The following is a 14,401-nucleotide window of genomic DNA, read 5'->3' on the forward strand; positions in this document are numbered from 1 at the left end:
GGACCCATTTAGGAGGAAGTGTAAGTCAATGTTAGGTAGACAGAATAAATAAATTAGTATTGCATGTCATTATGACAAAACATGGTAACACACACTCCCCAAGTCACCCACCATTCAACAATGGGTTGTCCAATCACAGTCCCAACAATAATGATGGATGTACACTGCACAAGACTTGCGCTGGTCTTCTCCCCTAGCAACAGTATGATATGACAGCACCTAGGTATTTCTGGCATAAATGTCAACAGCAGTTGAACCGTGAGTTGCGGGAAATACGATTTATAACTAGAAGGCCAATTCAGATTGGCGAGGAAATGTCAAGATAAAGACCAATGATGTAAAAACAGAAGAAGATGATGGACATATTCAAAAAGCATAACACTCATGCGATAAGAGTGAAACATACTGCAACTTGTGGTTTGTAAATGGCTTTTATTAGCAAAATAAGGGAGATGAGACTACAAATATTCCCCATTCATGGAGAACACAAACAAACAGCTGTGGCAGTCTGTGTTTTTACAGACCAGAACTGTGTTTGTCCCCATTCATCCATTCATCCATACATCCATCCATTTTACTACACGTAGTTGGATTTTAAAACTGTCACTCCAGTGATTAAATCCTTAGGGAGACACCAAAGCCTCCAAACTCAAAAATACATTAAAATATACAGTAAAATGTGACTCCTCTGATCCTCAGTCTTTGACACTGGAGCATAATATAAGCTCAGTGACCCACCAAGCAGTCTCCATTTTCAAAATGGCTGATAATAGTGGATAAGTTGTTCTATTAAACCCCTTTCTGGATGTGACAGTGTACATCTCAGTATCGGACAGCTTTATTGGCTGTGTGGCCTCAATCTACAGGGGGCTGTCTGGGCTACGTGTTGGTCACCATGGTGACCCACATACCTTTACACCAATGGGAATACCACTTGATTGGTCGTGGAAATGTGCACACCAACGATATAGGGGCATTAACATATGAAACATTTCACCTTAATGTTGAAAGTGTTCAGCAGGCAAAAGAAACAAGCATTTGACAAGGAGCCCAAGCATGCGAAGGCACAAGTACCAACAAACTGGACTCAAACTTGATCCTTTTCCCCCTGACAATAAGGAGGGAGAAAAGGAGGGTCTCCATCAGAGGCAAGCATCCTTTTCCAGAGGCCGGCGAAAAGCAACGTCGACAAAATAAAGAGAGCTCCTTCTTTCACAAAAAAAAAAACAGAACAAAAAAAGACCTTGAAAAATTACTTACGCTTTTACAATAATACGAACATTCTACACAAATGTTGTAACGCTATTTCAAAACGTTCCAAGACAAAAACATAAATAAAGCTGTTAAAAGTGGCATATAGTACAGCACTGGTCCGTAACTGATCTGATCCTCCAAACCCGACTGCTTGTCATCTCCACCCTAAAATATACACATCACTCACTCTGGTTCTGCTGTCTGAGGAGAAAGAAAGAGAGACACAAGGAGAAATAAGATACTCCATTAGATACGTTGGTAAGCTGACCCTTGTAATGAAAAATATGTTAATGCTTGGCCTTGGCACCATCATTTCACAAACACCTACAGTAAACACAGCAGAATCTGAAGTCCAGTTATTTAAGGTGGCCATGATTATATTACACAAGTTTGCTGTACAATAACAAGGCATAATGCTGCCGGGTAGAAGCTGCACTCGTGTCAAACATAGCAGGAGGACTCGGAGCACAGGAAGGAGGTGGAGATCAATGCTCTGGAGATATCCTATAAGCGCAGCCTGTGGCTTTATCTCAATAACATTTATGGTAAAGGCACGCAAAGGTCATGTTTATGTGAACTGTATACCCCTGCCCCGAGTGAGACATACAGTACACCCTTGTTCATGATCCCAGCATTGATCACCAAACCCTCCCTTTACTCCTTCCCTACGCGAGCACACCTCCACCTAGGATGGTCCCACGCGACCCCTGACCTGCACCGAGACGACGGGACTCGAGAGAGGAACGGGGAACGAGCCTCACCGGGACGTGGCGGCCTCGCGTCCGCCCCGCTTCTAGAACAAGCCGCAGTCCTTCAGGTTGTTCTTGATGATGACGTCGGTGACGGCGTCGAAGACAAACTGCACGTTCTTGGTGTCGGTGGCGCAGGTGAAGTGGGTGTAGATCTCCTTGGTGTCCTTCCGCTTGTTCAGGTCCTCGAACTGACACTGGATGTAGGCTGCTGCCTCCTCGTACGTGTTGGAGCCTGAACCACAGAAGAAGAAGCCTTGAGAGTGCAATTCAACAGGAAGTGACCTCACATAAATACAGGGAGAAGTGAGGGAACGCCAATGCGATTCTTGTAGAGCAGCCAAACAGACGGTTACACCACATCCTGCTGCATTGCTTCCCTCTCTTTGTTCGCCTGTTAACAAGGTGGACTGAAACATCTTCTGCGATTCTTAAACTGACAATTGTTTTGGGACGTACACTTCAGGCCAATGTAAACCAGTTCCATAAGCTTTTATGGCCACGTCAATGTAGGATGAAGAGGAAACAGGTCTACAATAGGTTGGCGTTAGTGGTTTCCTGATGGTCTCACCGGCGTACTCTGGATAGCAGATGGTAAGCGGACTTCTCTTGATCTTCTCCTCAAACAGGTCCTTCTTGTTAAGGAACAGGATGATGGAAGTGTCTGTGAACCACTTGTTATTGCAGATGGAGTCAAACAGCTTCATGCTCTCATGCATACGGTTCTGTGAAGAGGAAGAAGATTTTTTTTTAGTGGGTGCTAAAACAAGTGTTTTCAAGGAATAGTCCACACCATGCTTCACAACGATGCTTTCATGTTTCACTGGTTAGAACAGTTGAGGTGCTGCCCCCTGCTGGCAGGCTGACCCAAGGTGGGAAGCCGGAGCTGGGAGAACCTAACCCCACAGGTGGACGGGTCTCAGGGGGGCAGACAGACAGCAGACAGAGCCCGGGTTTGCAGGGCAGACCGGAAGAGAGGCAGACGGAGGCAGGGCAGCCAGAATGCACTGATCTCTAGAGTGATCTATGGAGTGTACTGGAGTGGCTTGATTTCTGATTGATCTCAGGTCAGAAGAGGGAACTAGATTAGGCCCCGGAGGGCCTGAAGAAGTTCTGCTGGTCCGGCTCTCTGATTGCTCGTTGTTGTGATTACAACTGGTATCAAATCTAACTGTGATTATAACTTTACCAGGTGACCGCTAAGTACTGCATGTCTAAGGAGCTTCAAGACATGTCTGCGTACCTTTCCCCAAGACTAAAGGGCCGGTAGTAACCAAGGTGCCAGTAGTACTGGACCCAGGTGAACAGGCTGAAAGGAGAGAGGACACAAAGTGGGTTGACATGATCAGGATCCACGGTGGACACTGGTTGGGCAGCCTCTCACCATCTCCTCGTCCTCGGCCAGGACCAGGTCGTAGTCGCTCAGCGCCACGCAGAAGATGATGGCGGTGACGCCCTCGAAGCAGTGGATCCACTTCTTCCTCTCCGACCTCTGACCTCCCACGTCGAACATCCTGAGGAGGTGAGCGGGACGCCATACAGTGTCAACTGAGAATGACCCCGGGCGCACGCACGCACACACACACTCACTCACGTACACACAAATGTCTAAGCACACACAAGGTTTCTAGAGCATAGATTCTTACTTACAGACATCTTTTACATTTACATTCAGTCATTTAGCAGACGCTCTTATCCAGAGCGACTTACAGTAAGTACAAGGACATTCCCCCCGAGGCAAGTAGGTTGAAGTGCCTTGCACACAACGTCATTTTGCACGGCCGGGCATCGAACCAGCAACCTTCGGATTACTAGCCCAATTCCCTAACCGCTCAGCCACCTGACTCCCTTTATCTGCTAGTCCCAGGGCATTCCCCAAGGATTCACATTTTTGCTTAGTCTGACTCTGAAACTAATCAAGGGGGATGCTTAGCCAAGACGCGAACCAATAGGATAATGAGGATGGTAATAAAGAAGCACTAATAGACCAGGCTTTATATTGTCCCTGTCGGTAGTGGAAAGCGTAAGAGCTGTGCTAAAACCAAGGCCTTTTTCACACTGAGACCCCTATCCCACTGGTTCAGCTCACAGGAATAAGCCTTGTTCTTTTGTCCACTGGCTCAAGACACTTTATCTATGGTGACTCCCACTCCAGAGTGCAAAGGTCACCAGCTCTAATACACTTGGATAGGATTTACATTGTACGGCCCCATGCAGTGGAGTGGCACTAAAACTTAGCAACACAAACTATTACAACATGGCTTGAAAAGCTGCTTAGTTTTCAATTCCACAAAAGAAGGGTCATTGGTGAGGAAACAGCCAAGCAAGGCCTGCAGCTATGGGGCAGCATTACTCACTTCCTGTTTATGTCTCTCAGCGGAAGGTCAGAGCTGATGTGACTCAATGATGATGTCATGCAGAGTACTCACACACACACACACACACACAATGTTGTAATATAACAGCTGGGAAATCACAAAGGGAATTTCTCCAGCTATGGAATGACTCGCATACATTTGGCAAGAAGGTAACCTCAGGTCTTCCAGTTAAGACTGTCAACACTTTGGACATTTTGATCGATTGTGAGGAAGTGGTTCTCACTTGAAGTGCAGGTCCTTGAAGGTGAAGTGTGTTTCCACAATGCCTGTGGTTTTAACCCGGGTCCTCAGGACATCCTGCTGAGTAGGGATATAGGTGGCCTGGGATATCCTGTCCAAATCGTTCAAGTAACTAGGGAGAGAGAGAAACAAAGAGAGAGACAGACACAAAGAGGGAGAGAGAGAGAGACAAAGACAGAAGGAAACAGAGAGACAGACAGATTGAAATGTTTGTTTCACTGACATTTCCATGTACTTTCACAAGGACAATGGAACAATTGTTAATCAAATGCCAGCTTCACCTCTGTGTCTGATTCCATATCTGGAATTGAGGACAAGTCACACTGTGACCCTGACTGTCTCCCTAGACTGTCTGCTGCTACTTCTGAACACCCTGATGGCGCAGCCTACATCAGGCTGTGGTCGGAGATAATGGGATGACAGGCTGTAAACGAGGGTAAATAAGCGCTACATCTGTGCCATGTCCATCACTCGATCCCTATGGATCTGTTAGCTAATAAAGGTCACCAGTAAGTCCAGATGACTCCTGACTGGACACGTGTGAAACCATACCGAGACCCTCCCAGGGGCTATTCAGCGTGGGCATGACGTGGAATTTAGAAGCCTCCTCCCATCACAAACACACACACACACAGTAAATCTACAGTAATCTCCCTCACTTCTCAAATAGCCCCACTGTGCGTTCCTCTTGCGAGAGATTACCACAGAAAGAGAGCAACCATTTCCGCACAAACCAACAGCTCCATGGGCAGCCTTGCAGAACCCCTGTTTGGCAGGACGCCAACAGTGACGCAGGTGGGAGGCACTGTGGCCATCGATTAGGAAAAGGACCCACAGCTGTGGCTCTCAAGCCTGGCCAACAACAACAACAACAACAAAAAATCGGTGACAATCGCTCCGTTCAAAACAAGGCATTGGGGTTTCCCAGAACACCACGCAGGGGCTACCTCGGTGAGACTACTAAATGGAAGAACATGAATAAAACACCTCAGTGAAATCAATGAGCGATTCCACAGAACGGGACTTTGCCATGTTTTCGACGGCTGGTCAGATTTTCCTCTGGTTTGTTTACTGCCTGAGAAAGGTTCAGACAGCGACAGGTCCTACATGAAAAGTCAAGGACTCCACACTGGCTTGCCTGCGTGTTACCGGCCTGATACCACAGTGCAAATATTGACAGTCTCACTCAAGGTTCAAATGGAGGGCGGACGGTTGCGGTGGGGAGTGTTGACATACTTGTCGGCAGACCTAGACAAGCTACCTGTGGGGGAACTTGGTGCGTCTGACAAGGTATTTCGCTGACGGATGCATCTGCAGCAGGTGGGTCCACTTGTTCCATAAATAAGCACTCAAAAAGGAGTGCTGTGCACATCCTCCCATTGGAAATAGGTCTGAATAGAATGCAGGTCTGTGTGTTTGTGTGCAGGCATATTTATACCCTGCATGTATGTACAGTATGTATGTGTGCATGCGAGTGTACGGATGTGTGCTTGTGTGTGTGACCGTGGTGACTCACTATGCTGCAGAGTCGTTGAGCTGGTACTCCCGTGAGCGGCTGAAGCAGGCCTGGACCCCCCCGTCCTTCCAGAGGCGTTTGATGACCCCCGCGAGCTCTGCCGTCATGAAGCCCTCCTCTGCTGAGCCCGCCAGCACAAACAGCTGCCGTGCGTCGTCCTGGCACACACACACACACGTTAGTGTGTCTTCAGTACGTTTTGGAACAGCAGTTCTTATAAACCCTAGATGTTAAAAGAAGCGGATTCGTTCTGAGCAATAACCACCTTTAAAAGCCCCCAAACAAGCCTCCCTTTCTAACAAAGGCCTGATCTCAATACAACCGTGATGGCTTCAGCTGTGTGGACGAGTACATGTTTGCACCCAACCAGTAATTAGAGATCCGAAAGAGAGACGATAAAGAGTTCCAGATGGGGCCCTGGACACGAGCGGTGCACAGATTTATCCAGGAAATGATGCCAGTTTGCTGATGAAGTCCCATTGGCTCAGCTCCCGTGAGCCCCCCCACCCCCATACTCACAGCCCTGGAGGCGTCTCCAAAGTCGATCTTGAGCCGGCCCATGGCTCGGATGATGGCGATGATGGACTGGATGGTGTTGCTGTAGACCACGGCCTTGTACTGCCTGCACTCCTCCTCTGAGTAGCCTGCCTCATGGATGATTCTGCATGACACACGCGTGCGCAAACACACACACACACACACACACACACACACACGCCAAACAAACGCCAGAACATCAGTTTGACTCTCTGTGGAATGGATGGGGTGCTTCTCCAAGTATGATGTCTGTTGACAATAACATTACTCAGAAATGATTGGAACTGCGTGAAACAAATGGGCTACGTGGCGATGAAGATAACTAGTCTAGGACGATGACATTAGTCATATCTGATGAGATTGTCCACGAGGTACACACACAATGGTTTGTTTTGATTGTGAGAAAGATTTGAACGGGCTGAATGGATGGGTATATTAGTGGACAAACAGATACTCACTTCATCTGCTTGACAATGGTACTCTTCCCCGACTCACCAGCACCTGAGACACAGAGAGAGAGAGAGAGAGAGAGAGAGAGAGAGAGAGAGAGAGAGAGAGAGAGAGAGAGAGAGAGAGAGAGAGAGAGAGAGAGAGAGAGAGAGAGAGAGAGAGAGAGAGAGAGAGAGAGAGAGAAAGAGAAAAGAGAGAGAGAGAGAAAGAGAGAAAGAGAGAAAGAGAGAAATAGAGAGAGAGAGAGAGAGAGAGAGAGAGAGAGAGAGAGAGAGAGAGAGAGAGAGAGAGAGAGAGAGAGAGAGAGAGACAGAGAGAGAAGATAGATATTGTGGGAGGGAGAGAAGAAGGGGCAGTAAAAAACAATGTAAAATTGCTCATTTTTCACAACCAAGAGCTGTTTATTTTATTTTCCTTGACATGATTGAAAGCTGCCACAGAATACAATACAGTATATCATGTGTTATACAAGCACTTACCTTTGCTAGACACTTAACAACGCTAAGAAGATGACTATTCCAAGAACTCATCTAGATGGACAAAGTAAATGGTCCCTGATTGTCCTTCCTGAGTTTGATATGGACTTCCCGACCTCCCCCCTCGAGAGATGCTGTGTTGCTGCCTGCTCGATAATGGCCCCTCCCTGCAGCTCTCTTTATTGGTCTGTTCCAATGGCAGCACTTACAGCACATTATCTAGCCATCTAGCCCAGCCAAACTACCCATCCAGGCCATCACAGGACACTGCCTGAGCACCTCGTGCCATAGCAGAGAGAGAGAGAGAGATGAGGGAAGAGAGAGATATGGGAGATGAGAGAGAGAGATGACAGAGAGAGATGAGGATAGAGAGAGAGAAGGAGAGAGAGATGAGGAGAGAGAGAGGATTCATAAACACTCAGGCAATAAGTCACAAGCTGGTATTCTTACAACCTTGATGGAGCAAATGCTCATCTACCATGCTGTTGGTCTGTCCGCCTGCCTGCATACAGCGCTCTGTTCAACAATATAATGGGAAACTTTCCAGACAGCCTTCTCATATTCATTTGTTTTTGTTGTCGGTGCATTCATGCGTTTCTTTATGATAATGTGATGTTTGAAGGAGAGAGATGGTGTACATGAAATGCTTCCCCCCCCCCATTGTCCTGGAGAAACAGCTGAGTGTTCCGGGGCTCAGACAGCCCTGGCCTGGGGGGTGAGAACGCCAGACACAACATCCGACCAGCGGAAACTCTGGGAGGGGAGGAAAACTTCCCGGACAGACAGCCAATGAGAGTGGAGTAGGACATATGTCAGCCAGCCCAACAGCACTAGCAGAGCAGCAAAGAGCTCACGAAGGGTAACAGTCAACTGGCGGACGCAAACGCGCTCTCTCTCACACACGTCACACTGCCATGGCAACGATACCTGGAACCAGACATGCGTATAGCGTGTGTCCTCGGTCACCTGGGCGGAGTGGGGGAGCGTTCAGTGTGATGGTGGATTGTCACTACCGCAAGGAAGACCAATGTATTATTTATCAACTCATTACGGCCTCGGAATCCACGCAGAGAGGCCTCTTCCGATGCCTTTGCTCTCGCTAGCCTCTGCACATAGAAATAACAGCCGTGTGACCAACATCATTATCGGTGCTCAGCCCCCTCCTGGTGTGGTGCATTAGAGACATTGCCACAGAGACGCTCTCAGATCCTCCTCCTTGTAAGAAACGCTCACTCACAGGCCAGCAGGGAGCCCTTATTGCTCTCATCTCTCTTTCTCGGCTTTTCGGATGTTCCACAGTCAGCATGAAGGAAGTAGATCGGACCGTTAAGTCGGATCTGCCCCGTGATCCAGAGATATGAAGGAGCTAAAGGGGGACTAGTTCTTCGGCAACGGCACGTCGCCTGCTTGCAGGTCTGTATTAAGTTACAGCCCCAAACAATGACCACACTCTCGCCTGTTCTTCCAGGACACACACCACCGCCAAGTGAACCTGACGCCCCAGCCTTATGCCCCCTACAGGAAGCAGCAGGGAGTGTATGTGAGAGAGCGAGAGGAACAAGCAGAATTCCTGTGGACAGGGTTTCCTCTGGAGATGGATGAGGCGAGTTGAGACAGGAGAGGTGACGTCTCAGCAGAGAACTGACTGTGTAATTGGATAGCTTTCACCTAAGGCCCTATTGTTTTGATTATGTGTTACCTCTGTGGTGCTGAGCAGCCCTGGAGAAGGTGTCTTTAGTGTGTGTGTGTGTGTGTGACTGGCACTGTAGCAGTGCTCCAGGGCTTCACATGAGCCAGTGAGATTCCCAGTGGGACAGTGAGACAGCAGATACACTGTGCTACAGAGAGAGAGACAAGGCTAGCAGGCGGGTGGATGTGTAGGACCCCCGGGGTCTGGCTAAGGGCCTCTTATCACCGCTAACAACACAACACAGCTTCACTCCATACCCACACTCACTGCCCAACACCCAGATCTCTTGAAGCCTCACCCTCAGACGGCCTGAGAAGACTTCTGTGTAAACGGACCGCTCTCTCAGCGAGATACCTAACAAGATTTTCTTGAAAATCAGTTTGGGACAAAAGTTTGTTTGAAAAACACCACAGAAATATTGCGATATCCAACCTTTATTCAATTCCATTGACTGCTTTGCCGGAAGCTGGAAAAATCACCACAACTTTGCTCTACTCTGATCAATGTGAATGAGATAAAGAGAGCAGCGCTGAGGTCTGGTTACATAACTGATCCAAGTGAGTCCTTGATGCTGGGGATATCTTGACCAGGGGCGTGATCTGCCAAGCTTCAAAGCCTTGCCTCAGAGAGACCAGTGGGCCTGATTTGACATTTGGGCCATTAAGTGAGTAGAACCACAAAGCTGACCTCTGGCAACCTGCATCACAACAGTGAGTCATGTTACACACACACACGCACACACACACAAACAAACACACACTTTGATACACCCACCATCCCAACCTAGGTCTGGTCCAAACCACTAAGCCAGCTGCTTTCTGTTTCGGACGGTTGGAAACTATTTTAAGAAAACCCACCAAGTCCTCCAGACAAAATGGAGGATTGTAGAGATGAGTGACGTGTTTCTAAAGCCCACCAACATATCTCTCCTGGAATCCCCCCTGGGTATAATTCACAGGGTTTCACAGAGGTGGAAGGAGAGGAAAATGTGGTACGGTTCTCGTTGGTGACAACAAGGGATTGCTATGGAGAATGTGATTAAAATGGCTACAGGTCCGCAGTCCAATTATAGCGCCGCGATAGCCTAGTTAAATGCTAATTCACTTGGAGCTTTTATATAATACTGTCTCGCTGACTAGCTAGAGAAAATCTGTTGGGTTTTCTGCCTTCCAGAAACCCATTTGGTCTCCACTGCAGTTCTGGAGAACTGTCAGATCAGATCCAATAGTCCCAGGGTTATCTGTCTGGGTCTGCAGGAGCGTGGCCTGGGGTTGGACCGGCTAGCTGGCTGTCTGGCTGACCAACACATGCCATTGAAAGGGCAGTGCAGGAGAGAAGAAGCAGTGCAGGAGAGAGCGGGGTGGGGGGTGGGTGGGTGGGGGGGCTACTTGGCCTCTGCTGCCCAACAGCTCAGCACCCACATAAGTGGCACCACTTTAGCAGAATGAGCCATCCCCACACCAGCATCACTTCTTCTCCCTCCTCCCCTCCATTCTCTCCAGCTAACCCACAAAGATCCACTCCTGGAATCTGTTCTGCGAACATCGACGTTGGCAGGATAGGTTTTAAGCTGCAGCCAGCATGGAGGGAGAAGAATAGACATTTCTTCGTCTTACAGCAGGACACGCACTCCCTGATCTTACAGCAGGACACACACTGCCTGATCTTACAGCAGGACACACACTGCCTGATCTTACAGCAGGACACACACTGCCTGATCGTAGATCAATGTTTAGGACTTTGGTCGTTTATATTGAGATCTAAATCTCTTTCATTCATATCCCTCCAGGAGTCTTTTGCAAGCATGACTGAACACCCACAAATCCACTAACTCCCCGCTTTACCCATCAACAATCAATGCAGCAAATCATTGGGATGGATCTAAAGACAGGCAGATCAATGGACCGCAGACTGTTTTCCCACACGTACATGCTGGCTAATTTGGTGACAGGGGTGATGACTAACGATTGTGACAGTGAGGAAGCAATGAAGGGTATTCAATTACATTTTCTCTATATTATCATGTCACATCCTCTGGTCTCCGCTGATGGTTAGTTCTGTGTGACAGGTCTGGTCTGTGAATCTCCCAACATCTCAAAGGATTTTTCATCTAAGAGCCTACAGGATACATTGAGGATGCAAGTGAGATGTTCCACAGAAGAACACACCTGGACAACGTTATGGTACTGTATCTCTGCAACTTTACTGCATGAATACAGGAACAAGGCCCATAAACCAAGTTGTGCCTTTTTGCCATTTTTCAAAGCATTTAAAGCAAGATTTCCAGTAAAGATGTCATCTACACAATACAGAATTGACACAAGACAAGCTGACAGACTGTGAAAACTAGAAAGCGCTTTCGAAATTCAAATCAGCCCTCATGCAAATGACACCTGTTTCGACAGGTGCATGGCTACACGCCACTGACGGCTCACACGGAACGACATGCTCCCGCACACTCACATACACACAGGTAAACATGCCTGTACACGCCACACGCACGCACAGTAACACACAAACACGCGTACATACACGAATGCATGCACGCCCGCACAGAGCAACGACAGGTGGTGTCTATTTCACAGGCGTAACAGCAGAACATCTCGACCAGCATCTCAAGCACTGCTAATGTATCACACACACCTTACTGTGAGCTCTGAGCTACAGTGCCTTAGAACTCTCAACGAGGTTAGTCGCTCAGAAAGAGGACATCTCACTCAGACTGGTCGGGCAAACACAAACAAGAGTAGAGGCTCTTCACCTTAACACCTTCTGAGCACATGGTGCTCTCCATTTTTAATGCCCCTGTCACTAGGGTGGGATCTTAGCACACTCTCTCTCTCGCATTTCCTTTCTCCTGGCAAGGCCTGCCTGCCTGTGCTGTCCTGCCAGTAATTTGAAGAGGCCATGTCTGTTACCTGGTTACTGACCTTTATGAAACACAGAACGCATGTTATGGTGCCAACACAAACTTTCAGCCTGCAGTAGTAAATACTCCAGTGGCGCACAAATGCCATCAACATGATCATGTTCTCATGGGAACAAGAACCATTAAGTTAAAAGCAAAATGCATAGAAAAATATATATACCTTGGCATTATTGTAAAGGGAAAAACAGGTGGACTGACATTTTCTGGAGGAAAATGGAGGAAAATGTAACCTCTGTTGCTCCCTGGAGCAAAATAACTCTACTTGACTGTACTTGCTTGCCTCTAATCAAATCTGCTATGTCTGCCTGTACAAGTTACAGTGGAATGTGTCTTACAGTACGTCACTCAGAGAAAACCTGACAACCCAATGACAGACCATTTGTCATTGCCCCAGCAGGTGTGGACAGTCAGATTTCTACTCTTATGATGTATTTGGGGTGGGAAGATCATTGCAAATATAAAGGCTGAGATACCAATTCAAATATTTTACAGGAAAGTTCATTAAGAAAAAATAAATGTATTTGTAAAATGTACGATGTTCAATTAAAGTACAATGCTGCCAATGCCATCAAGTCAAATAGACAAGTTGTTCTTGTTATGCATTTACTCATGGCTGTTCTGGTAACCTATATTGTCTTTTCAATAATACCATGGTGTGTGCATGTAAACATTGACTTGAGCCACATTCTCTTACACAGGGCAAGTGGAAACAAGAAAAGTAGGTATGCGTGCTGATTTGAAAAACGAACTGTGTTGTAATGGGAAAAAAGGCACATTGCTATCAGGATTAAGCGAGTGAATCTGAATGGGCAGAGACGAATGTCTTGCATCAACAGAAGAGGAGACTGTAACTGTTCTCATGGGTAGTTATAGTTGACTCAAGACTATTGCATCATGAAGTACCTTTAGTTTGCATCAAAACATTCTTAAATCAGGCCTACCGTATACTAATTTTGATAAAAAACAGAATGGCTAGAATGGAAATCTAAGACGTTGCAGGTGTTTAAATAAGTAATGCTTTGTGTATTTGGGAACTTCAACGTCATGACGACCATAGAAACAGCTATTGTGAATTGTGTGGGTTATGCGGAAAGCGGACGTAGAGGAAACATTGTTACTGTAATTTTCACTTCGACTACGGTGAAGGGTCTACGTTATTTTACACAACTTAGAGCCCAGTGTCAAGTTATATAAATAATACGAACAATGGAACAAAGTGAAGTTCATCAACACCCGTTCTCTTTTCCTTACCGAGGAGTAGTAGCTTGACCTCTCTTGCGGCTTTCTCCCCGTCGTCCCTCAGATTCCTGTCGATCATTTTACTGCGCTCCACCGCCGCCTTATCCTCGGTACTCAGTGTACACCCCATCGTCAAGCGACTCCTCCGGACAAGGCGATGTAAAAATGCAAAAAGATACACTATACTACCAACATTCAAGGGCTAACCTGTTCCCCTGGACCCGTACACGCCCTGGAACAAAATCTATGTGTCTCGAATGGGACACTTTTCAAAGATAACATGGATTAGTGTGTCTCTTGTGAACACATAAACCCTACGGTTATCAATAAAAGTATCGTCGTCGCATAGATACAATTTTAAAAGGAGAACGATGTATTGGCCGTGTCTCTCCCAGCGCGTGTCTCTATCAGCTGCCACAGTGAGCTATGTTCTGACTAAGGTTTCTCTGACCACATTTACCAAGAGCAGCAACATCCAGACTTCCCGTTTCGGTTTTTGCTGTCATAATAAGAGTCTGTGGCCATGGTTGTCATGGCTTTTAGTTTGACAATAGGGACAACAATTTATCTGGGGAATGGGATTGATTTACTTTATAGGTAGTTGTACTTTACGTGAGAGGGGCTATTTAAGCATCTAATATTTAACTGGCTGACCGTTTCCAGCTTTTTACGTACATCTATAGACACTTCATCATTTCAGAAGATAAAACGTAAAAGTCTCTAGTGGATAGGTTGCGGACAATGCTGTAAGAAAAAGTTACATAACATCATAACGTCAAAAGGGGATGTGTACGAGGCGTACAAATCATTGATGGTGAACCATCAAATTCTATCATCATAACAGCCATTGCTGGGACACGTCAAGAGAACCAATTGTAAAAATGTAAAAGATGATGTTGTGTTATGATCATTATAGAGGATCAGAGGCAGAAACAGGTATCTA

The 14,401-nt window shown here is 46.9% G+C and overlaps 1 protein-coding gene across 1 annotated transcript; it reads right to left on the minus strand.

The window, feature by feature from the left end:
* Positions 1 to 418: 418 nt before the first annotated feature.
* Positions 419 to 13,926, minus strand: gnai1 (guanine nucleotide binding protein (G protein), alpha inhibiting activity polypeptide 1). Its single transcript, XM_062483706.1, has 9 exons — positions 13,471 to 13,926; positions 7,133 to 7,175; positions 6,657 to 6,798; positions 6,138 to 6,295; positions 4,605 to 4,733; positions 3,388 to 3,517; positions 2,575 to 2,728; positions 2,016 to 2,238; positions 419 to 1,455 (listed from the first exon to the last, which is right to left on the minus strand). The coding sequence occupies exons 1-8, from the start codon at positions 13,586 to 13,588 to the stop codon at positions 2,048 to 2,050; spliced, it is 1,065 nt and encodes a 354-aa protein (XP_062339690.1). The 5' UTR covers positions 13,589 to 13,926; the 3' UTR covers positions 419 to 1,455; positions 2,016 to 2,047.
* Positions 13,927 to 14,401: the final 475 nt, after the last annotated feature.

The sequence above is a fragment of the Osmerus eperlanus genome, chromosome 17 (assembly GCF_963692335.1).
Source record: "Osmerus eperlanus chromosome 17, fOsmEpe2.1, whole genome shotgun sequence".
Lineage (NCBI taxonomy): Eukaryota > Metazoa > Chordata > Actinopteri > Osmeriformes > Osmeridae > Osmerus > Osmerus eperlanus.

What these genes read in the sequence shown, in the direction of transcription:
- gnai1 (XM_062483706.1), bottom strand. Translation starts at nt 13,588, where the DNA reads ATGGGGTGTACACTGAGTACCGAGGATAAGGCGGCGGTGGAGCGCAGT. An exon ending in CTCAACGACTCTGCAGCATA is followed by an intron (nt 4,734 to 6,137) that starts GTGAGTCACCAC and finishes CTCTCTCCCTAG; the next exon opens with TTACTTGAACGATTTGGACA. An exon ending in TTCAAGGACCTGCACTTCAA is followed by an intron (nt 3,518 to 4,604) that starts GTGAGAACCACT and finishes TCACCTCCTCAG; the next exon opens with GATGTTCGACGTGGGAGGTC.